Source organism: Crocodylus porosus, unplaced genomic scaffold, assembly GCF_001723895.1.
Source record: "Crocodylus porosus isolate Cpor-Errol unplaced genomic scaffold, CroPor_comp1, whole genome shotgun sequence".
Lineage (NCBI taxonomy): Eukaryota > Metazoa > Chordata > Crocodylia > Crocodylidae > Crocodylus > Crocodylus porosus.
This window is the reverse complement of record NW_017728924.1, coordinates 14,169,298-14,194,002: the sequence shown is the minus strand read 5'-3', so window position 1 is coordinate 14,194,002 and position 24,705 is coordinate 14,169,298. Positions and strand designations below refer to the sequence as shown.

Below are 24,705 nucleotides of genomic sequence, written 5' to 3'. Positions count from 1 at the left end.
TGGGCCGCAACTGCCATATCCACAAGAGGATGCTGCGTGGCTGGGGCAGCACACCAGCTTCTTGTGCTTTGTAGAGACGCACATCGGCTCCAGGTGAAGATGGCCCGCACCAAGCAGACTGCCCGCAAGTCTACCAGAGGCAAAGCACCTCGCAAGCAGTTGGCCACCAAGGCTGCCTGCAAGAGCGCCCCGGCTACCAGCGGCGTGAAGAAGCCGCATTGCTACCAGCCTGGCACCGTGGCGCTGTGCGAGATCCGGCGCTACCAGAAGTCTACAGAGCTGCTGATCTGCAAACTGCCCTTCCAGCGCCTGGTGCATGACATCGCGCAGGACTTCAAGACCAGCCTGACCTTCCAGAGCTCGGCTGTCATGGCGCTGCAGGAGGCCAGCGAGGCCTACCTGGTGGGGCTCTTCGAGGACACCAACCTCTGTGCCATCCATGCCAAGTGGATCACCATTATGCCCAAGGACATCCAGCTGGTGCGCTGCATCTGTGGGGAGAGGGCGTGAGCGTTTTTGAGGTCCCAGCACCAGGCTCAGGGAGCTTCCAGCAGCCCTCCACAGTGCCTGCCCAGGCCCTGACCTTGCCTACCCACAGCTGCCCTCCAGAGAATGGATTGGGCTAGAGGGCACAACCCGGGGACAGCGTCCCTGCCTGTGCTCTTCTGACTCTGCCCCGGTGCCTGCCGCAGCACCGGGACCTGTGGCTGCTCTGGAGAGCCTGAAGCAGCAACTTAAAAACACTTTTTTTTTTTTTCCTGGCATGCCAAGGAAAATGTCTCCATATGCCATTAATTGGCACATGTCAGGGGTTGCCTATCCCTGCTATATTGTAAGGGAAAGTGCATTGTGAACCCTTTCAGGGGGAAATTAATTTATTTTAATTTGTTTTTAAAATTAGGGGTATCTTTACCCAAACCTACCGTTTACCCTATGCTCATTGAGCCGTAACCTTGATTGGTACAAATCGGTGCAGAACAATTGACTTCAGTGGAACTGTGCTGCTGAGGATTTGGCTAAGGATTTGGCACATAATCTCTTATAGAATTGGTTGTATGCCTTGCAAAGCAGCATCATGACATTGTCTTCATACTGTATGTCTGAATGTGTGATAATGCAGGAGGTCACTTTATATTATGGAAGAATTCATATCACACAGAATCACAGGGTTCCTTGATCAAAGATAAATGCCTACCTGGCCTCTCTTGAAAACTTCCAAAGAAGGAGATTCTACAACTTGCCTAAATTGCTTGTTCCATTGACCCATTGTTTTAATAGTAAAATAGTCTTTTTCTGAGATTTAATCTGTCTGCTGTCTGTGGTAAGGAAGAACAGGTGTTACTCCTCTTATTGTAGCTTTTCAAATATCTGAACACTGCTATATTGTGGCTCTCTTTCCTTTTCTCCAAACCAAACATATTCAGTTTCTCCAACCTCTCATGTGACTTGTACTCCAACCTTTATCATCTTTATTCTCTCATAGGACCTAGTTGAAAGCTCTCTTCACCAGGTTAGCCAGACAGTGTCCAAAGACGTCTTTCCCAATCTTTGTTAGATTTGGAAACCATCCCTTTCCTAGAACACCAACATATTGTTGAAGAAACCAAAGCTCTCATGCCAACATCACCTACACGGACACATTTTCTTCATGTTTGGATCACTATCCCTCACTGAGACCCCCACATAATACACTACTTTTCAAGACAATCCACATTAGTATGTGGCTTTTTGGACATTTGGAAAGAAACAGCTGTTGCTGTTAGCAATTTAGTTTCAGCCTTAATAATAGTGGTGCTAGTAACCTAGTCCCATGGGAAAACTGCTGTTTACTTCTACAGTGCTTTAGTGCTATCTAGTGGACACTTTGCCTTCTTGCTTTAATGTATAATGAACCTGGAGTGCCCCTCATATTTACAATTCATTATTAAATGTTTCTTAACATTTGATATGAATGATTTTATATGTTTCAGTGAGAGAGAGATCTCTCTCTGATTATTAATTTTAAACACGTTATTTATTTGTGAATTTAACGCTGGTGAAAGGTGGTGGGTTGCCAGCCCTGGACATGAAGTACAACATTTATCTCCAGAACAGAGAGATCAGAGGCAGCAGCTGTGCAAGCTTTCCCACGAAGCGACTCCTCTGAACCACAAAAAGGAACCACTTCTCAGAACAGGAAATCAGGTCTGTTTCTATAGTTTGTTCAGTTCTTTCCTGTCATTGTCAAAAAGGAAACCTTGCAGTGGCATTGAAGGTTAGCGTTTTGTGCTATAATCCTACTGCCTCCTTTGTGTCATGCCACATCATAACCCTAATTCTTCGCAGACTGCTGCAGTAGTGCAGGGCACTATGGAATGTTTTTCTATAATTTCACTTTGTGGGGGGGGTTTATTGCTGTTGAAAAACTTTCACTATCGTTGGCACTAATCCCTTGATTTGAGGATGATCACTATGCTCACTGGTGGGTCTTGAAGTGACTTACAAGTCCAAACCTTGAGCCACAGACCTGTCCGAATAGGCCTGATTTTCCAAGTCAAACACTGTGCAAAGGACTCAGCAGCTCCACGGGTTGCTGGCGAACAATTTTCTAATGTGCAGGGTGACTAATGGATACTCTGAGCTGCTGCCAGACTGTTTGTTCACTCTGGAATCATAGAAAATATCACATCTAGTCCAAACCCCTGCTCAAAGTAGGACCAGCCCCAACTAGTTCACCCCAGCCAAGGTTTTGTCTAGCCAGGTCTTAAAAACCTCCAAGGATGGGGAGTCCACAACCTCTTTGAGTAACCTGTTCCAGTGCTTTACTACCCTCCTAGCGAGAAAGTTTTCCCTAATATCCAACCTAAACCTCCCTTGCTACAACTTGAGGCAATTGCTTCTTGTTCTGTCACCTGTCCCCACTGAGAACAGTCCAGCTCCATCCTCTTTTGAATGCCCCTTCACGTAGTTGCAGGCTGCTGTTAAATCCCCTCTGTCTCCTCTTTTTTAGACTAAATCAGCCCAGTTCCCTCAGGATTTCCTCCTAAATCATGTCCCCCAGTCCCCACACCCTTTGTGTTGCCCTGCAGTGGACCCTCTCCAATTTGTTCACACCCTTTCTATCGTGGGGGGCCAGAACTGGACTCAATGCTGCAGATGTGGCTGAAGAGAGGAGAATAATTCCTTCCTTCGACAGGCTGGCAGCAATGCTACCAATGCAGCGCAGGATGCCCTTAGCCTTGTTGGCAACAAGAGCACACGGCCGGCTCACATTCAGCTTATTGTCCGCTGTCATCCCCCAGCTCCCTTTCTGCAGATCCGCTGCCCACCCAGTCGCCGCGCCCCCCCCCTGCACGGGTGCAGGGGATTGTTGCGCCTCCACTGCAGCATTTTGCACTGGTGTTTGCCGAACCTTTTGTTTGTCTCTAGGCACAAAACCGTGGCTTCTTTCCTCCCCGCAGCGCTCAGCGCTGCTGCACCCCCCTAGGCAGCTGTGGCTTCGTGCATGACAAGCCTGGGGCGGCTCTCCCCCCCCGGTGCGGGTCCCCGCCCAGCCCAGCGCCGCAGCTGCTTGCACAGGCTGTCCGGGCGCGGACAGGAGCCCTCCACGCATGCGCAACAGCGTCTCCCCCACGGGCAGCAGTTCCAGCACGACCGCCGCTAGGTGTCGCTGTGCCGCCAGGCTCCTCAATCGAGCGCAGAGCCCGACCGCCCCACCTGCCAGCCCTGCTCAATGAATGCCCGAGGCGGCCGGGCCCCGTGCGGCCATGGCGGTGGCGCTGTCGCGGGGGTTCCGCTGGGGCCAGCGGGCGCTCGCCTGGGTGCCGGTGCTGCTCATCGCTGCCGTGGTGCTCTGGTCCTACTACGCCTACGTGTGTGAGCTGTGCCTCGGTGAGTGGGGGGCGAGTGTCCGCGGCGTGCCTCGGCCTCCAGTCCGCGCGGATGCCGCGACTCCCGGAGCTGGCGGGGGGAGACCTGTAGCCACACATGCGCAGTAGGGTCCGAATAACCTGTCCCTCCAGGCCCAAGGAGCCTTGCTCTTAGTAGCAGGGAGATGTCTCAGATGGTTCAACCCATCATGTGTTGGCGGGGCTAGAAAATGGGTCCACAGTCCACCCTGTTTTCGCATGAGTTGCCCCAACTCTTCTCGGCTCAGATCAAGTGTTAGTCTGTGCTGGCCCAGCAAGGGAAACACCGTGACCGCCTGGTGGCACAGGGAAGACCTCTGTGCTGGCATGGGGATCGTACCTGTGTAGTGGGAAGGTCTTGGCTTTAAGCCCCTTTTACAGAAAGGGTAGACTCCTTCCTGGCTTGCCCCTGCGCCCATAGGCCTGAGGGCAAGCAGAACCAAGGGCATCTGAACCCCAAGCCTCTGCTGCAAGTGGGGTTTGGAAACATCTGAAGCCCCAGGCCGGGGTGGAGGATGTTTGCCAGTAGTAGGGCCGCTTATGGTTCTGGACTGACTCACAGATTTGGAAATTTTTTTGGCTAGGAATATGGAAAATTTCATTAAAAAAAAATAGTTGCCCCAACTCTTGATGCACACTCAGTGACCCTGCTAGTACCAGAGAGGGCTAACTGTATCTGTGTGGGCCTAGATCTGTGTTTTCTGTGTACTAAATAGGCCTGACTTTTTCAAGACAGTTGGGAGGACCTTTTTGCACCTCTGCTGTGTTGGAAAGTGAGCACAGTTTGTATAAATCCTGTAATCTCACTTACTCTGGAACTGACAACAGTGTAGCCACGGCAGCCAGGAGCTATGTGCTGGCTAACCACCCAAATATGTGCCCAGATCTCAGGCATGTTTCACAACTAGTTCCTGCTTTTTTACTGAAGCTGCAGTCACGCCTTTGACTGCAATGTGACAATGTGAACGTTCCCGTCCAGGGACCAATTCACTTGCATTTGTCTTTCTTCATAGCATATGAGTCATCGCGCCTTATTCAGCGAATTCATGACTGAGCAGTGACTTAGCAGCTGCTGGATGCTTCTTGTGGGCTGTTTCATATGGTCCTGAGTCTATATGTTGTATTAGCAGATACCATGGTAGTGGGTGTTTAAACAAATATGAAACTGAGAGAAAGAAGAGAAACTGAATCCCAGTGAAATTTCACACAAATGGACTCTTGAGTCATATGTGAAGGTGTTTTTCATTTAAATTAAAACATAAGTGACTGTTGGTCTGCAATGCAGAGCAATTTCTTTTGGCTTTTGCTTCTTGACTGAGAGACTCGGAAGAATTTTATTTTCTGCTAGGAATGAAATGCTTTGTTTGTTACTCTAGGACTTCCTTAAAGTGTTACATCATAACCTAGAAGGTTTTCAGGGGTGGGCAAAACATATCTAGCCTGCCAAGGGCTTTTTTTCCAGTCTGTGACAGGTCCCAGCTACTGACACTGTTGCTGGGGGGAAGTACTGCTGACTGAGCCTGCAACAACTCACCAAAATTCCTAATGTGGCCCGTGGGCCCAAATATTGCCCATCTCTGCTTTAAATGCCACATAATAAGTTTACAAGTTTAGTGCTCTCTGTATACTGATATTTGATAATTTTAGGGGACTTTGGGCTGTGCGTGCTTATTGCTGAGTGACCCAAAGGCTTTTTGGGGGACAAAAAGGACAATATGACACTGGAAGACTGCTGTAATCAACAAACTTGGTGAGGAGAGCTGGTAGCTTTGGCATGTTAAGCTTCTGAGAGGTGGGACAGAGTGATGTTCCTCTTAAATGGGATAAGGCTGATAAAAGAGTGGATAAAAGAAGTGGAGTTCATGAGAAGAAGTGAGCTGTTTTGTGGTCTTCCTCCAACCTCAAAGATACTTGCTATGGAAGAAGAAAGAACTTACAAATTAGTTGCTTCTCTTCTGTTGAGAGACAGCCAGGGCTGTCATCACTATTTTTGTTTTTCTCCAGTTGGATTAGGTACTAGAGAGTTGCCCTGCATTTGTTTTGTTTAATTTGAACCTGGTGCTAAATTATTCCATTCTATGACCTTGTTATTTTTGTCTCTTTGTGGTTAGATCTATTATTGCACTTTTTTAGGAACTAATTATACAAGAAACAAATCTCCAACTGCTGAGAAATGATTAGTGGGCCTGTTAAGTAACTGTTGTCCCAAATTACATGAAATGTTTAACAAAGTGTATGTCTAAAGTACCACTCAAGATTTTGGAGAATGCTTGGATTGACATGCTATGTAAATTTAATAACATTTCATTCTGATAGCATTCAGTCCCAAGTCCCATGCAGTCAGTATGAAAACGCTTGTTGACTGGAATGGTAGTTGGATTGGACTTACCTTGCAATCTTCAGGATTTGCTGGGCATGCAGGCGTATGAAACCTGATGCATAGAGCACTGAGCAGTCCCCTCCAGCTTCTTGAAATAATAGTTATCTTAAACACAGTTTTTTGTCATATCGCACTATGCAATGCATTTCAAACATGTGAACAGTGGAGATTCAGCTACAGCACCTGTTCTTTGTCTTTAAATTTACAGTTTGATGGGTGTTTAAAGCAGCGTTTGGATGGTGACCTCTGTGCTAGAGGAAATATCTCATGTCATTGTCACTACAGCTCCTGCTGGCAGATTTGGATAGAAATCTGTGGTCCAGAGCAGGCCTGGTTCCAGTGACTAGCTGAAAGGATGCTGCCACAATGTGACAGTGATAGGGAATGAGTATGCCAAAGGCCAGGGACCCATATTATGCCATCCCAGAGAGAAGGGAAAAGAACAAGTTCTTACAAAATCACAAGGTTTAGCTCCTGCTCCCCCTAAGGCCAAGACAGACTTTAGTGCCTGCAAGGGCCCAAGTGCATGGGTCAAAAGGATCCAGGTTGCTGTTGTGTGAAGCTGAACAGGTATCATTTACCAGAGAACCAAAGGAAAGAGGAGAGGTTGCATAGCATTTCTACTGTATAGTGCATTGTAAATCTGTGGCTGCACAGAGGCAGTTCATAAATGTTCCTGAGTTTTTCGTTTGTAAGTCCTGATTATTGAACTCTAAAATAGCTGGTGGTTCAAAAGTACTGATTGGTATGGCTGCTGGGGGCCACCCCTGCCTCACACACTAGGGATTGGGGGCCTGGGAGCAGAGGGTCGGGAGCAAGGGGCACTGGCAGGGCCAGGGAGCTGTTTTCTACTAAAGTATTTACTGGGTCAGCACTGGCCATCTATGTTTACAAGTGGGTTCTGGTACAAAAAAGGTTGAAAACCACTGATCTAATCCAGTCCCTTGCTCAAGGCAGGACCATCCTTGGCTAAATTATCCCAGCCAAGTGTCTGTCTAACCTGGTCTTGAAAACTTCCACGGATAGCGATTCCACAACTTCTCATGAGCCTGCTCCAATGCTTGACCACCCTCATAGTGAGAAAGTTCCTCCTAATCTCCAGCCTAAATTTCCCCTGCTGCACCTTGAGGCCATCGCTTCTAATCCTGTCCAGTTCAGCGCCAAAGAAAAGCTCATCTCCCTCCTCTCTGTACTTGAAGACTCCCTCCCTTCAGGTACTTGAAGACTGCTATCAAATCCCCTCTCAAGCTCCTCATTTCCAGACTAAGTAATCGTAGTTCTTTCAGCCTCTGTTCACCAGTCTTGCCTCCCAGGCTCCTAGTCATTTTTGTTACTCTTTGCTGGACTCTTTCCAAACTGTCCAAATCCTTCTTGAAGTATGGGGCCCAAAACTGGACACAGTACTCCAGGTGAGGCCTCGCCAGTGCTAAATAGAGCAGAAAAATCACTTCCCTTGATTTTCAAGAGACACTCCTGTTAATACACCCCAGTACGTATTGGCTTTTTTTTTTTGTAATAAGAGCACACTGTTGGCTCATTCAGCTCACGATCTGCTATCACCCCCAGATCTGTTTCTGCAGCCCAGCCAGTCATTCCCCAGCCCATATTTATGGATGCAATTCTTTCTTCCGAAGTGTAGAACTTTGCACTTGTCCTTGTTTGATCTCATCTGATTCATTGTCGACCATTTTTCCATCCTGTTCAGGTCATTGTGGATCCTGGCCCTGCCTTCTGGAGTATCTCTAACTCTGCCCAACTTGGCATTGTCTCCGAATTTGCTAAATGTGCACTCATCATCCTAATCGTTAATTATCTCAGCTCCTATTCTTATCTACATAATTGAAGTGAGTGGATTGTGAAGGAAAGATGCCTGCATGACAATCCTAGCACAAGCAGATTTGTCAAGGTCAAGGTCAAATTCCCAATGCTGTCCAGTCCATTTGCTGTGTCCCTAATCTGAAGGGGCTGTCATTGAGATGGGCAATCCATACAAGCTATGGTGGCTCTGTATAGCTGGCCAGCAGGGGAGTTAGTGACTGGCTCTTGATTTTTGAGGGGGATTTGAGAGGGCTTTCATCCTGGCCATCCTACATCCTTTAGATGTTAACATCTTTTAGTCACTACCACTGGATTCAAACTGTCAAACCAGAAATGGAAGACTTTTTATCTCGCTGACAGTCCCATGAAACATTCGTTTCCCCAAGTTATGCTCTGTCAGAGATAAATTAAGTACAGGCAGTCCTCGACTTAAGACTTTTTGAGTTGCAACAAATGGCACTTAGGGTGTTTATAAATTGACACCCTGTTTCGACATTCTGACATCAGTTTCGACTTTATGATGCTGAATCTGGCACCACGCCATACCAGCATACGCGTCTGCTGCGTCGCCCATCTCCCTGGAGAACATCTGTCCAAACTTCCTTGGACACTTTCTTTAAGAAAGCAGACAAGACTCCAGAAAAACCTGCATCCAAGACTCCTGAGAAGACTCCAGCCAAGAACCCTTCAAAAAGTCCAGGAAAGTCACCTCAAAGAAATCCTTCCAAATCAATATGATTGCTGTTTACAATACAGATACATTGTAGCTATATTACTCATCTATAATTGATCGAGTAGGAAATTCTGGGTTATTTTTTGGTGAAAATAGGATATCAGGCCTTAGTTATAACATTGTTCCTATGGGAAAATCAGTTCTGAGTTGCAACGTTTCGACTCAGGACATGGTGTTCAGGAACCGATTGTGTTGTAAGTCTGAGGACTGCCTGTAAATAGAACCTAATGTGGGTAAGAGTCCTCCCTCTTCCTGGTTAAAAAAAAAAATAAAATTGGAAGATCCAAAAGACCAAAAGAAATGGATGGACTCTCAGAAGTTAAAATATTTTAAATGAATGAGGAATAGAGTCTATGGTTTTTAGGCAGTGTTTCCTGGAATAGGAGATATCTTCACTGTATTCAGAAAAGTGATTAAATGTGGATCACGTCTGCTCAGCATTCCAGTAAAAAATATGTATTTAATCTGTTTTGATAAACCTGTAGATTTGCTGCCACTGACTTTGTGTGATGTCAAACAAGTATTTGGAACAGTTCATCTAAACTATCTAATAGTAGTTAATTTAAACCATAATATAACCTCCTCCTTCTGATCTGGTACAAGATAATGCCATCACATACCTTTATTCATAGTTTCTCTTCCAGTGTACCCTTGTAGGGGGGTTTTTGAGAAGTCTCCCATTTAAGGATAGGCCTTGAACACACCTGTGTTAGCTTAGGAAAATAAAAGTGATTGCAATGCAAAAGGGTTTTTTGTTTTTTTTTTACATAAGAGTTGTTTGCACAGCCATGTTCTCTGTAGCCTGATGAGTGATAATAATCCTGTGTAGTAAGCAACCAGCTGAGATGTAAATGCTCCTGCCATGCTGTGTTAGACTATCTGATTATATGTGTAAAGTGGTCTACAAACTCGTATACCTTCCATTTCACTTTGGCTTCCCAAAGATAGTGTTTATTTACCCTTTTATTAAAAAGTTTGCTATACAAATATCTGACGTATTTGTTACAGAGTTCAAATATGTCAATATTTTTGGAATTTCTTTCCAGTAAAAAAATAAATTTGGAAATGGAGGAAAAAGGAAAATTTCAGATAAAAACTCAGGTCTAAAAATTCTTGATTGAGTTTTTGGTAACGAACAAAACCCAACATTCTGGCTCGTGACGGTTGTCTGTCTTAAGAATTTCCTTTTTATATTTACCATCAGTGTTAATCTTTGTAGCCACTAAATGCTAGTTAAAGGCTGGACAGATCCCCTTTGCAGCTTGCCAACTTTGGCATTCCTTAGGTCAGGCTGAGGATATAACTAGAGACAACACAGAGCTCTTGCCACTGTTGACCAGACAGCCGCGCTTCCTTCAATCAGTATAAGTAGCTGTTGAATAATGTTCCCCACCTCCCTGCAGCTTGGAGCAGTGGGCTCCATGGGGTCATGGGTGGCCCAGTAGAGATGTCAAATAAAATCATTGTTTCCTGCATGTCGCTCCAGAGTGCTAGTGATTGGGTTATTGGGTCGGGTACTGTGTTCTCATTTTAATTTATGTAGCTGTAAGGTGGAACGTACATCTCCGGACAGGAAGTGGAGCATAGGAATGAAAGCAGCTGGAGACTAGCTCCAAGCAGGCATAGCAGTAAATAGTGAAGATGTTATTTGGGTGAGATATTAAAGGACCCCTGTTTAGCTTGCAGGTATCGAGTTAATTGGGACCTCCAAGAAAAATTGCATTTTGTAGAAATGGAAAATATGGCATAACTAAGGTGCTTGAATGTTTTATTATGGAGACTGTTTGAGTGAATAAATTTTTTTAAAAGTTGCTTACCAGCTGTACATTAATGTTTGATTGTGTTTATCTTTAATGATAAATACATGATCATTTTTATTAGTCTTTCAGCTTGAATTTACTTCCTTTTTAATTTCCATTTTGTTTTAACAAAGATTATACAGCAAACGTAATTCTCAGAGCAGTCTCTAAACATATATTTGTTTTCTTTCTTTTATTCAGTGACTCTGACCAACCCTGTGGAAAGAGGTAAGTGAATCTTATCCAAGACCTAGACATGTGGTCTTTATTTCTAAAAGCACATGAACATCTATTTAAAATAAATCCCAACAGTTGAAAATCAGCTTTGTGTATTTATATGTGTGCAGCTGTCACAGGGGAGGGGTGAAGGGCAGTGTGAACTAAAGTGTCAAATATTAGACTGCTTCAATTCATTTGAAAACAAACAATTCCATGCTCCAGCAAACTTCACAAATGAGATTTTCCTAGAATTCCATTCAGTTCTCATTCTCCACCAATATTTCCTTATACTTTGTTTTAGATTACAGAGGGGTATACAGCACCCATCATTACAAGTATTCTCGCCTCTCTGCGTAGAGAAAACATGTTAGATGTGGATATCTTCTGTGGATATCTCTTGTTTATTCTTAAAACAAGTAGAGGCTTCCCCCATGGCCTACGGACAGTCAGACACATACACACACTCTGTTCTGCTGAAGGTCTTTAAGGTTTTTCTATTTAAAAAATCCTTTCTAATTGGTATGTCAGTCTCTGGCCTCATTTACTTTTTTCATCATTCTCTGGAGACTTCCCTTTTAAGGCCACTTGTGATGTTTCTTTTTAAATAGCTCTATTTTATCGAAGACCACAACATACCGTATGTAGGCCAATGAATGGTAACGATTTCTGGTTGCTACCAGTCTGGATGAATTAGGACCAGTGACCTAGAAACAAAAGAGTTTTTGTCCCATTGTCACTGGCTTGCACCTTTTGTAAATTCATTTGGTAATGTGGAAGTTTATTCTCAGAGAAATTGTTCTGATGTCGCAGAAACTGGCTCTTGGGGTCACTGAATGAATCGGACAAGAGAAGCAATCTTATCTGATTAAACAGAGGTATAGTTGGTACAAGCAGGTAATGAGCCAAATTCTGGCCCTGAGGAAGGGAGTCAGTGGGGCTTTTGCCATTTGGACCGTTGTGCCCAGATTCTGCCTCCTGCTCCATGCCCTTTTGTAATGGCCTGATTGAGCGAAGGGGCTGGAATCTGGCACTGTATCAGTTAATGTCAGGGAGTTCCCAAGAGAGACAGCCAGCATAGGCAACTCCCACTCTGCCTTCCCCCTTGAGCCTGGCACAGAGATTGGGGAGGAATAGCTCTCACTATCTTCAGCTGGCGCTGTCCCTTGATAACCCTGGCCAGCTGGCACACATTAAAAATATGCCTCTAGGGCAACTCCTCTCCATCTCCAGTAACCAGATCCTCTTAACAAATAGCTGCCCCTATATGACATGGTCACAAAGGAAGTATATCTGCTATGGCAATAGGTTTGTGACCCTCCAACAAAACAGCTATTCTTTGTAAAATCTGCACCTGAATCTTCACAATCGCTCAGATACCCTCCTTCCTGCAAAAGACTTTATACCACCTTACCAGCAGAACAGAACCTGCAGGAAACATGCTCTCCTTAAATGCTAGGTGAAGAATGACTGAATGACATTTAAAAATCAGTACCCCCTCCCGAAGGGGGTTCGCGGCTGTTCTTTAGTGCATGGTTTCCTCCTTGGGTCATGGAGAATTTGGATCTGCAATTCCATTACTTTGCAGAGGCAAGTTTCTTAACTAGCTTACAACTGCTTTGCATTGTCATGGTAGACATTCTCTGTTGTTGTCAGTTAGATTCTGGGAAAACTCAGGGAAATTTTCTAAGTGGAAGGGGTTGTAAAGTTACTGTTTTATTTCACAGGGAAAGGAAAACAATCATTAGGGGCCACAACAGCCTCTAAGAACTTCTCTATGTCTCTAGTCTGGCAACACAGTCCTAATTAATACAGAAATACCATGCGTAGTACCGGTGTATGGAAATTACCTATATCCTTTTGAAATATATAATGAATGATGCACAGGAAACTATCACTAATGTATCTAGGCTGACATACTGCTAACAGCCAGTTACCAGTGTTGACTGTTGGGGAGAGATGTAACCTCACATAAAAACTGAGAAAGAATGGCCTTAGGGGTAAGAGGCATGACTGGAAGTCAGGTGGTCTAAGTTCTGTTTCCAGCTTTGCAATAGATTCCTCATGCATAATTAAAAAAAAAAGCCCTCAGAAAATTACCATAGTCCAGAAGTACACTTCAGACAAAAACTCAGGAGGACAATGAGTTACCCTGTGGTAGAAAATTCGATGAATCACATAGGAAGGGCCTGAAGTGTGCATGCGACTTTTACATTAGTGAAATTTCCATACAATAGGTATAAGGATGCAGGATTTGATTCAAAAGCACCTCATTCCTCTTGTAGTTGTTGTATCCCTCTGTTAGAATTGTTCAAAATAAAGGTAGGGGACAGCGCACACATCACTGCTGTTTACATAGCATGCTTAAAACAGAGCTCTCGTCACTGGAGATGTAGCACTAGTCAATATTGTGGTGGCTTTTGGGCATCAAAAAGAATGCTCAAGTGCTTTGTACAGTGCGTGGAAAACTGCCCTTTGGCCTGCTTTCCCTCTCCCTATGCCTTATTTCTTGCTCCTCCAAAAGTAACACACTTCATATATTGAAATAGGATTGCACCAAATCATCTAGGTTTTCATGAAGTCATGGTGTGCCAGGCACCCTGCCTTGCTTCTCTTTCTCAGTAACCATGAAGACATAGTTTTGCCTGCCTTCTTAAAAGGACTAAGAGACACATCCTAGTACGTTTGTTTTTTCCTCTGGCATGAAATGCATGAGGAGCACAACTGTTTTTAAAGTGAAGTACCGTTAAGTGATGAAAACCACAGCCTGACCTGTGCTTACAAGTCCTTATTCTTTCCTTCTCCTCTAGTGGCCTACCTCGCAGTATTCCATGTCATCTTTGTGCTCTTTGTGTGGACATACTGGAAGTCTATTTTTACTCTCCCAATGCAGCCAGATAAAAAGGTAAGAACTGAGAATTTTTCATGCACTGCAAATCTAAGGCCAGATGAAAGTGAAGGCATTAAAAGGAGAACTTTTTGTTGCCCAAGGCAAATTATCTGTCTTCCTGAATAGATGGAAAGTTGTCCATAAACAGGGAAGTTTAACTATTCTGAAAATCATTTAAATTCTACTACCTGAGGAGTTTAAATCAGACATGGTATTACTTTAAAGCTGTCTTTTCAGGTAGTTCAGATGCTAACAGGATTTAAAATTGTTGAGGATAAAGGTATTTATGATCATTAGCTTACATACTTATAGCTTCTTTGATCTCTAAGCATTTATCAAATTGAGCCAAACCCTGGGGACTTTACACCATCTGGCTTCCTTGGAGGAGTACCATGAGAGTTCTGCTTGATGAAGGACTTGTCTTCTATATTCAGAGCTCCATGTGTCCTTGCCTCCCTGCCTTCATAGAAGCCATTACTCGGAGTAGAGCACAGGTCTCCTGAACAGCAGCACTGTTGCACTGCTAGTGCCATATTAAGATTCCCTCCCAAACTAAAGGACCTGGTCTGCTTGGTTATTGGGTGTGGGGTCCAGCTAGATTCCTCCCTGGTTCTAATGCTGGCCGCTCTTACCTCTTCTGGAAGCTGGCTGCAGGCTGGGACAGATACCAAAGCTCTTCCAGCTCTGAGCAAGTCACTTCACCCTTTTTGTGCTTTATTTTACATAACACCTGCTTCAGAAGGAGGTGATTAAGGCGGGCGACTTAATGTTTGTGCAGCACTTGTTCAGGGGCCAAAGTCTGACCACAATTACAGAGATACACCTTTATGTCAGCCATGATTTTTAACTAATGTAATTGAGAACAGCGTCTGGCTCAGAACATGCCTGGTAAGTGCTGCTATTATCATCATTGCTATTATTATTTTTGTCTGAATGTCTGAAGCAGCAAGTAGTAGTGAAATTAATCTGTTATTCTGTGACCTTCCCTTCAGTTTTGTGTCTCTCAGCAGTTAGTCTCCCTGCATTCTGTCTGTCCGCCACTAATTATTTGTCTGTTTATCTTGTAAGCAAAAGCACTTTCATGTCAGATTAATGTTTGTGCTTTGAAAGGAGTGGGAGGACAATAATTATTCCAACTAGCCCTGGATTTTAAATACTACCTCCTCTACACTTGGGTAATTGGTTTTCTCATCACTTCTGCTCCTAGTTCCATATCTCCTACACTGACAAAGAACGCTATGAAAATGAAGAGAGGCCGGAGGTGCAGAGGCAGATTCTTGCTGAAATTGCAAGGAAGCTGCCAGTGTACACGAGAACGGGGAATGGAGGTCAGCTCAGCAAAGGGCTTTGTTGAAGCAAATCTAATCAGTCAAGCTAAGTAGCATGTGCTGGCAATCCAGCTTATTTTGCAGAGTCACCGAACCTCCCCAGTGCCAGGGCATCCCACTAAAGGATTTCTGTGCTAATGCTGAGGAAATATTATTAGTGTAAAAGGATTTTTCTCCTGTCTTCCTTCCTCTAATCGTTTTTGATTTGGGGGGGGGGTCCTTGAATACTTATTCCATTTGTAAGTGGAGTCCAAGCTGTTTTGAAGCATTAGATTGTTCTCTTTGTTTTATGTCAAGGGTGGAGAACCTGGTTGGGTCCCCAAATGTATATTTGGTAGTGTCCCATAGCCTTTTTTAATTAAATGGGGTTTGACCTGAATGAAGACATGGTTCAATAAACAGGTCATCCCCCATGGACCTGCTCTGCAGTCATTTGCACTTTGCCTTCTTGTTGAAGTCTGCAGGGCTTCCAAATTTGGAATGGCTACAGGTTTTAATGCTGTGTATTTTCATTAGTCAGACATTTGATGTAAGCCACTGTTGTCCTGGCAGCACAGCATTTTCAAGGCCACAGTGCAAATGGAGAGATGGGGATATGTGTGCAGATATCCAGGGGCGGATCCAGAGAGAGCACAGTGGCATGGCTACGCCCCCCTTTTGGATTGGAGTGCGCTACTGGAGCCTCTGGGCACTTTAAGTCCCTAAAGCAAAAGGGAAACCTTTCTTCTTTCCCTTTTGTGTTCAAGAATGAATTTCCCTCCCTTTTCCCCTCCCCCAGTGCCTTTCCCCACTAACTTAGGGCTAGGGAAGCACCAGAGCCATTCCTGCTTGTTGCCCAGGGGCGCTCAACTAGGAATGGGGACGACGGCAGCATGGAGGTTCCACTTCCCTGTGCTGTGACCTGGCAGGGTGGTGGGAACTACTGTTCTGACAGGCTGTTTCCATTGTCCCCCACCCAGATGAGACCCAGTCCCCACTCAGCCCATATGGCTGTGGAGCATCCCTACCAGGAGGGAAGGGGGAAGTGGAGAGGCTTGCTTCTGAGCAAGAAGGGATGGGGGGGATTTTCATCTGCTTTAGGGACTTAGGGTCATGTTACATGGTAATTTTGGGTGGCTCCTGGGGCTCTTAACCCCTGAGTTGTCCACACTTGAGCACCTTAAAGGGGTCTTAAACTCTTATGTGGCTTAAAGTTACACCACACCAAGGCAGGATTATCTTGGATTTGTACTACCCAGCTCCTGTTCCATTAAGGCAAAGGTTCCCTTGGGCTGCGGCCTGGTGCTGGGCCATGAAGGGCTGGCTGTTGGTCCACAGGAGGGTTGGCTGCCGGACCAGAAGTGACTGTGGACCAGCAAACCATGGACTGGAAGTGACTGGCATACTGTGGACCAGCAGCCAACCCTTTTCAATCCTTTTTTATACCAAGTATAAAAAAGGGTTAGCTGCCAGTCCGCAGTACACCAATCACTTCCATCCTGCGGTTTGCCGGTCCACGGTCACTTCTGGTCCCAGGTTTGCTGGTCTGCTATCTAAAAAGGTTGAGAACCACTGCATTAAGGTGTGACCACTCCCCACAGATGAGTTACATAAGTTGAAGTCTTCAGTGTCCCAGAATCTCTCACACTTCTTCACCCCACTCCCATCCCTAGAGCAGAGATAGAAGCCTGTCCTGGTTCACCAGCCCACTAGTGGCAACTCACAGCTACAGCTCCTGGTCCTCCCCTGCTCACCAGGCCTCTAGTGGCAAGTCACAGCCGTGCAGGTGGGGGACAGTTAGAGAAAGTTTCTAGACTAAAGGTGTGACTGTTCCAGACTCAAAGCCAGCACTAGCACTGATCAGCAATTGTGCAGCTCACAGTGTAAGCTTACAGAAGTCCCAAGAGGCTACCACAGAGCTGTTTGCCTACGCTGGTGGGAGCAGAGAAGGCTGGTTGCAGGAGTGCAGCCACCCCTGCAGTGTGGCTTGCTGTTCCCTTTGGGAAATCCTGGATTCACCCCTGCATATATCCATCTCTTTTGACTAGCATTAAGCTGGTTATATACTTCAGAGAAAAATCCTGCCCCAAAGCCAGTTCTTAAGCAGTGGTTCAGAATTCTGCCATCTGTTTTCCAGCTTGGCAGCCAAAATCAACGTTAAACACACCCAGCTTGGAAAGCAAGAGAGGATTGCAATGATAAGACAAAAATGTAAATGGCGAGGACAGAATACTAAGTGTTCTTTTTGGCTGCTTGTGTAACACAATCCAGTGCTAATATTTTTGTGTTTAATTTCAGCCATTCGATTCTGTGATAGATGCCAGCTGATCAAACCTGATCGTTGCCACCATTGTTCTGTTTGTGCTATGTGAGTTACTGGCTTGTTTTTTACACTAATGTCAGTATTGACCACAAAAAATGACTGGCTCCCACATGTGTAGTTATACATATGTAGGTATCCAAAGAATGGCCAAACACTAAGGGAAAGATTTTCAGATGGCTTCTGTTGGGTCTTCACCTTGAATTTTTGTACATGCATGGGCCAGCACCTTGATGCAAACACCTGCATGCATAAGTCTTAGTATTAGCACCCACAAGACTTTTTGTCCCCCTTACAAGAGTGTAGTATTTTATACTTTTTCCCACATGGGGAGTCAGGTGATAGAAGGAATCTGTCTAATGCAAGTTCCACTGAACAGACAAATATTAGTGAATTCAGTGGTTTTTTTGATGTGTTAAAAAAACTGAAGAAGACTACGTTGCTGATCTGCAAATGATGGTTAAGTACAGAACGTAAGTCTTACCTTCTTTGCTTCATTTTTCCTTTATGTCTTCTTGCAGATGTGTGCTGAAAATGGATCATCATTGCCCATGGTATGTCCTGGAGACTGGTTTGTAGATTTTTTTTATTGAAAGTAAACACTGTTTAAGCATCTGTGTCTTTAACAGCATGTTTGCATGCCCCTTCCATTCACTAATGCTGCATGTAACTCCTAGTGTGTCTGTCATGGTATGAAATGGTCATATTGTGAAGTTGTCCACAGCATATAGTATTTCAAAGTGACAGATCAAGAACATTCTTGTTAACTGTGTTTAAGAAGTGTTTGTATTGACACAGTTTAAATAACAAATTAGCTTCTTTGATTATTGCCCAGATTTTCAAAGGGGCCTTGACCCAACCTTTAATTTTATGTATGTAATCAGTCAGGAATATAACCAGTAGTTGATCCCACCAGTTGTGTGTGTGTTTATACACTTAAAAATCCCTTTTGGAGAGTGGCTGTATAGATTTGTATTCTAGAACTGGCCGGTTGAGATTTTTGAATTGTTGCTATTTGATTTCTCAAACCCTGCTGCTCTCTTCCATTTTTCCAAAAGGGAGACTTCAGGAACCAGAGACAACATAGACACAGGCATGAAGGAGAACCGCAGATTTTTATTCCCAAATTTAGGGAGTGTTTCAAATCTGAACTCCAACCCAGATGCGAGACCTCACCTTTTCTCCCCACTGTTTTGCACCTTTTTGAGGTCATTTATACCTCTATAAAGTGGGCATAAAGATGCTTCCATTAATGTGAGCAGAGAATTATACTGCACTAACATTTAGCATTTACTTGGCTGTATATATGCAGGTAACTCGACATGGTACAAATCACTGTGAACTAAGCCCCTGTACTTCACAAGTGGTCCATACAAGCAAAATTAGGATCCCAGATCGGAATACATTCAGTTTTGGGTTTTTCAACACCAAGCATAATTCTAAATTTTGCAGGTTAAGCCTGCCTCTGTGCCAAACCAACATTGTAGGCAAACTGAGAAAACCAAGTCTTTTGATATTTAAAAAATTTGTTTTTGCTAAGTGTAAATTTTGCCTGCAGGTAGGATTCAAAAGTTAAACAAGAACAGAATTATGTTCAATTATTACCACTAAGGGGAGCTGTTTATTGAACATGCTGTTTTGTTTAATCAAACACCTTTAAAGAATAATAGAAAAAAATTAATATTCCTTGTATTTGAACCATGTTGCTGTACATATCCTGATTTCAACTTTGCTTTTATTCTCTAGGGTGAATAACTGCATTGGATTTTCTAACTACAAATTCTTTCTACTGTTCTTAGCGTATTCTTTGTTGTATTGCTTGTATATTGCTGCAACAGTCTTCAAGTATTTCATTAAGTATTGGACAGTAAGTTTTGGAATCTGGTTACTTCTATTTATTTTACAACTCTTACTGGAGTTTTATGTGGTCCTCTGGTACCCGTTTACTTTCACCCTATAGAAAGACTCTGGATTTCAGCAATAGGGTGTTTTCTCCAAAGTCTACATGGGAGTGTTACTCCCACTGTGACTCAGACATGCAAAATTGGAAGGGGAAACAGGAATTTCAGACCAGAAGCCTGGCTCACAAAGCCATGCTTTCTGAAAAATAAGTTTAGGCATCTTTTAACAAGACATAAATATGTAGTTCAAAATCACTTGAAGGTAATGGAGGTCAGATGCCTCTTGACTAGAAATAGATCACCAAGATTAAATGTAGTTCAGAATCAGCATATCATGGTGGTGATAATGTACATTGGACCTTATTCTGCTCACTTATGGATCAGGAATCATTCCATTGAAGCCAATGCACTTACAGAAGTGAAACCAGTGAATAAAAACCAGGGCCTCAGGTTTCAACAGTACAGTGATACATCCAAAAGCCAAATGCTAACTGCTTTTGGGAAATATTGCACAATCCTACGATGTCATCACTGGGAGTGTCTTTGCTGATTGGGGGATAATTTGTCTTCTGGGTAGAATTTCCTGGGTCACTGGCACTGAATGCTAATGAAGTGGCTGCTTGAAAACCACATAAATAATTTCACTATTGTTACAGGGAATTCCTAAGTGGGGTGGGTTTGTTGGGGTTTTTTTTTTACCAGTTATATTTTTTCCTGTAATATCCAGGCTCACTTTCCCAGCCTTGCTGTTGTGGGGCAAGTCTAACACGCTAAGGGGCAGACAAAGAGGATACTCACAGTACTTTTAGTGTTGTTCATTTATTACTGTGCCTAGTGCTCTCCATAAACTTAGTTCCTGCAGTACACCTGCCTTCTTCCTAGCTGTTCTGAGAACTAATATAAAAAGCTGTATCCTGCTATTGATTTACATGCATTGATTATAAGATAGTGTTTTCAGAAACTGCTTTTACCTTCAGTGTCTCCTTACTGCCTTCCTTTCCTGACTTAAAAGTTGATTGAAATACTGAGTGTTACTTTTAAATTCTAATTAGTTTAGACAGAGGTTGGGTCAGCTGATAGTTACAATGGGAGACCAGGCCTCCAGACTCTTGGTTTCTAGTCTCTGTGGTGCTGCTGATGCACTGTGTGATGCTGGTCAAGTTACTTAGCCTCTTAGTACCTTAGCTTAGTCATTTTTTAATTGATGTGATGAACAAAACTTCTGACGCAAACACCCCTAAGGTTGCTCTGCATACTGAGGAAGACTCAGGGACTATAAATACAGTTTAGTGCATGAGGCACATGCAGTTGGGCAGACTGTTGCCCTAGTGCATACATATTCACTTCCAAGAGTCAGGAAAAGCCTGTCTCTGAGTTATTTGGGCTGGAGGACCTCTTAGGCATTTAGCTCCTCTGTTTTAGGGTGAAAGCATTTCAGCCACCTGTAAGATTCTGCTTAGCTTAGACTCACTGTGGAGTGAGCTGTCCCCAGGACTTAGGGATGTTCAGGGTTGCTGTTACCAAGTAGGAGTTCAGATTTCTTGATTTTTCTGAAGTTGGAAGGTAGCCATTGGAAAAGGTGCAGTGAGTTAATGTGCATCCAGGAAAACATGAAGATTAAAGAAAATTCAGCAGAATGCGAACAGGCTTTCAAAGAGCTTGTCATTGCCTGCCAAATGCACCGTGGGCATAAGACGTGCTTCTGATGCCCATATGGGAAACTGTGAACAAACTGGACCTGTTCCATTAAAAAAAATAAGTAGCAAAATCCCAGAAGTGGAGAAAAGTCTGCCTGTCTCCTCTTTGTCTTGTGCTTTGTAGCAAGGCAAAAATTTTACATTTTTAAATGTGAAAGTCTAAAAACCCCGTAGTATGTTTATTAGATATAGTAGAACATTTAACCTATCAAGGAACAATTTCTTTCTCAATTTTTCTTGCCATTTATGCCCTTTTGCTTTCCTTCCCAGGGTGAATTAACTAATGGACGTTCAAAGTTCCATGTGCTTTTCCTTCTTTTTGTGGCAGTCATGTTTTTTGTAAGCCTGATGTTTCTCTTCGGCTACCACTGCTGGCTCATCAGTAGAAATAGGTCTACTTTGGGTAAGACTTTGTGTTCACCATGAAATAGTGTTATAAAAAAGAAAGAGGTTTGCTGTTCACCTCAAGGTATTCCAACAAATATAACAGAAAACATTTAATTTTGAATGCATGCCATTGGAGGTTTTCTCTGTCATTGAAAACAGCATTTTTTAGTTTGTATAGTAAAAATTTCATTAGGGACACTGGAAATGGTTAGATACATGAATTGATGATGTTCATTCTGAATTTTGGGGGTTTAAACAAGTACATTTTTATTGGGTCTTGGGTTATTCTGTGTGATTTATTTGCAAAATTAAATGAATGCCCTCCATTTTAAGATACTGGAACTACCAAATTTTATTACATACAACATAAATCTTTCACCCAAAAAACTTACTGGAAATGGGAGTGTGCTTTGTATGCAAGAAATACGGTAGGAATCATTTTTGCTGTTCATCAGCTAAAATTGTGAGTAAACTCTGCAGTGATCCACAGAGAACAGAAGAGTCAGCAGGCTTGGCTTCCTAGCTGCTGCTACCCATTCAGTTACTTGCTACAAGGAAGGATCTTTTATCCTTTCAAAAACAAGATGCATAATATATTCTGGAGTATGTGCTGTCTGTGAGAAAATACAGTAATCAAAAGATTTTTAGGCTTATTATCTCCATGTTCACTCCTGTAACCATCCACAATGTTCCATGACATAATGTGTTTACTTGTTTAATGTGCCCATGGTATCTGCAAAGTAAATGTTGCTACCATGCATCAATAATGTTTGGTTCTTTCATTTTTTTTCCCCTATAATTGAATCTGTCCATAGAGGCCTTCTCAGCTCCAGTGTTTCAAAATGGTCCAGATAAAAATGGATTCAACCTGGGCTTCGTAAAGAATCTCCAGCAAGTGTTTGGAGAGGAAAAAAAGCTGTGGCTGTTCCCAATTGTTTCAAGGTAAGTGATGGTTAGAGAGGCTGACGCTATGAATGGAAGGCCAAGTCATGATCCCTGGGCTCAGCCTGTTCATACCAGTTCTGTACAGTGGAGTTTTGCCAGAGTCAGGAGTGGCTGATATTTTCCCATGTGGCACTGAGAGGTAGCAAAGGAACCACCCCTAAGCACTTGCTGTAGCTTCATCTGCTGTACCTACACCCACTGCAAAATGGTTATATATAGTTGGAGATCCACCGACAAGCATCCTTGCCTTATCCCTTCAAAGCCTTCCGTGCACAAAGATGATTGAAGCCACTGTGGAGCACATTTCCTGGGGTACAGAGGGTCCACACCTTCCATATGGACTCTGCTTCTGCACACATACTTGTACACACACTCACTCTTTAAAAACTATCCTGGCCTCCCTTGTCTGGCAGGGTTTGTCCCTACATTAACTAGTGAAACACTTTGCTTTTGTACCACACATATTGATCCAAGAATAAACTGGAGGCCAGTTCCCAGAATAGTTGGGCTCAATTTAAAACAATTCTCTGGATTCCAGCTTTATCAGGCAACTGTCTTGACCTTGTGCTGGTGAACTAAGCTAAGACCTCAACTGCACCATCTATTTCCCTCTCCTTCCTGTTCTCAAAGCCAGGGATGGATTAAAAAAATCAGACATGTTAGCATACTAGTGTCCAGCAGCAATGTGGAGTGCAGAGCATAGGGTGCTCATCACAGAACTATGACCTGGGACACACTCCGACTGGCAAGGAAAATTCCTCGATTATTTTCCTTGGGTAGAGATGGTTGTCAGAGGAGGATTGTATCTTAGGTGGCCTGCAGTACTTGCTGCAGGATGTCCAGGAAGTCCAGTCACGTGTAGCCCAAACTCAAGCGTTTGTAATTCATTTCCATTGTATCGCTGTTACTCCCTTAGGCTTCCTCCCTGTGTCATGCCTTGACATAGCATAGACTTTGTCTTTATTATGACAGTCATTGGAAAGTACTCATAAATTTGCAATTAAAGGGTGGGGACCTGTTTGCTAATCTGATGCTCGGTGTCCAGTTCATCCAGACTCTTCCCACCTTTCCTAAAATTGTTGTCTGCACCTGGTTAGAATGAAGTAGGGGGCAGTAATTCATTTTACAGCTGAATATTTTTGCATATCTTTTTTCCCATACTTCATTATTTATCTGGGTAATCTGGCCAATTTCAATTCCATCTGAGTTCTATCAGGAATGATTTTGAACTGTAAAGATTTTCCTTCTTAGCTTTTGCATGAATTCAAGATTGCAACTCTCTTTGTTCTTTAAACATTGCCTATGAGCTTCCACCCAAGATGAATTATATTAAGAAAACAAAGGGTTCATCTTTTAAAATTCATTTCCAGCAATGTAAGAATTTTCTTTTGTTTTTGTGAGAAAAATCATAAATGCATAGTAGAGTTGTACTTCATTTTTCAAAAGAAGTGGTTCTGCGGTAGCTCATTTTCTACCTTTTGTATTTTACAGCCAGGGTGATGGACATTCCTTTCCAATGAGAACTTTGTGTGAAGCTCGAAATCCACTGCTAGCAAATGAAGAGCAATGGGATGATGACGGATTGGATGAAGAGAGCCAGGGTAAGGGGATACAAAAATTAATTGTGCAATTGGATTAGAATAACTGGTTGGGTGAATTGTAGAATAATTGCTCTGTGCAACCATCTTAGAATGTGGCATATGGAAAAGCATGTTGACTTTATCACAGGCAGTCCAGTCTTGGGTAATGAACATAGGCCAAATATAAGGTCCCACTTTGAAACCAATCTGGACAGTATCAAAAGCATCAAACCATATGTGTTTTCTGCAAAGTTTCAAGTGAACCACATTTTAAGTTTCCAAAATCATGGTGCTTAGTTGTCCTTGGGTTAGTACATTTCCATAGCTCAAGGTAGCCACAACCGTATATGTAAACAGAATTAAAATAAAAGTACCTATATTCCATTATGCCATGGAAGCTTATCAGTTGCTATTAAAGGCAATGGGTGTTTTTTTCCTTTTCCTCTAAAGCAGTGGCTGTCAGCCTTTCTAGACATAATAACTTTTCTGTACTTAGTGGCACCCTTTGGAAATACAGGCAGTGGGACCCCCTCTTTTTCTCCATGCAAGAGAGAAATTTGGATGTGGGGATGGCAGGCGAGGATGCCCAAGGTGGAGGAAGCCCAAGTAGGTGGCATTCCCTGTGTCTTGTCCATGGGGGTGGCATGGCTGTCTACACTCTCAGGTGGCCAATGGAAGCGGCAGCAGCCTCGTGGCAGCCCCTCTGGTCAGACCAGCCTTTAGCAAGGTGCTCCCTCCTGCCATTGCTGCTTCCTGGTCCAGCCCCACACAGGTGTGGTAGGGCAGTTCCTCCATTGCAGCAGCAGTGTGTTACCCTTAAAAGAATATCACATCTGGTTTATTGC

The 24,705-nt window shown here is 43.5% G+C and overlaps 2 protein-coding genes across 5 annotated transcripts in view; both read left to right on the top strand.

Moving 5' to 3' along the window:
• On the top strand, positions 1 to 525 carry LOC109313761 (histone H3-like). The gene has a single exon (XM_019540471.1). The coding sequence runs from the start codon at positions 100 to 102 to the stop codon at positions 508 to 510; it is 411 nt and encodes a 136-aa protein (XP_019396016.1). The 5' UTR covers positions 1 to 99; the 3' UTR covers positions 511 to 525.
• Positions 526 to 3,730: 3,205 nt separating this feature from the next.
• ZDHHC15 (zinc finger DHHC-type containing 15) overlaps positions 3,731 to 24,705 on the top strand; it is a 29,769-nt gene continuing 8,794 nt past the window's right edge. For all 4 annotated transcript variants that reach the window (XR_002102124.1, XR_002102122.1, XR_002102123.1 and 1 more), the window contains exons 1-10: positions 3,731 to 3,870; positions 10,819 to 10,845; positions 13,644 to 13,738; positions 14,931 to 15,051; positions 17,329 to 17,398; positions 17,872 to 17,904; positions 19,097 to 19,217; positions 21,219 to 21,351; positions 22,151 to 22,277; positions 23,772 to 23,881. Coding sequence is in view for 1 of the 4 variants with exons in the window: in XM_019540373.1 (XP_019395918.1) it covers positions 3,747 to 3,870; positions 10,819 to 10,845; positions 13,644 to 13,738; positions 14,931 to 15,051; positions 17,329 to 17,398; positions 17,872 to 17,904; positions 19,097 to 19,217; positions 21,219 to 21,351; positions 22,151 to 22,277; positions 23,772 to 23,881 (961 nt within the window). In the remaining 3 variants the exon portion in view is untranslated. The remainder of the gene's footprint in view (positions 3,871 to 10,818; positions 10,846 to 13,643; positions 13,739 to 14,930; positions 15,052 to 17,328; positions 17,399 to 17,871; positions 17,905 to 19,096; positions 19,218 to 21,218; positions 21,352 to 22,150; positions 22,278 to 23,771; positions 23,882 to 24,705) is intronic.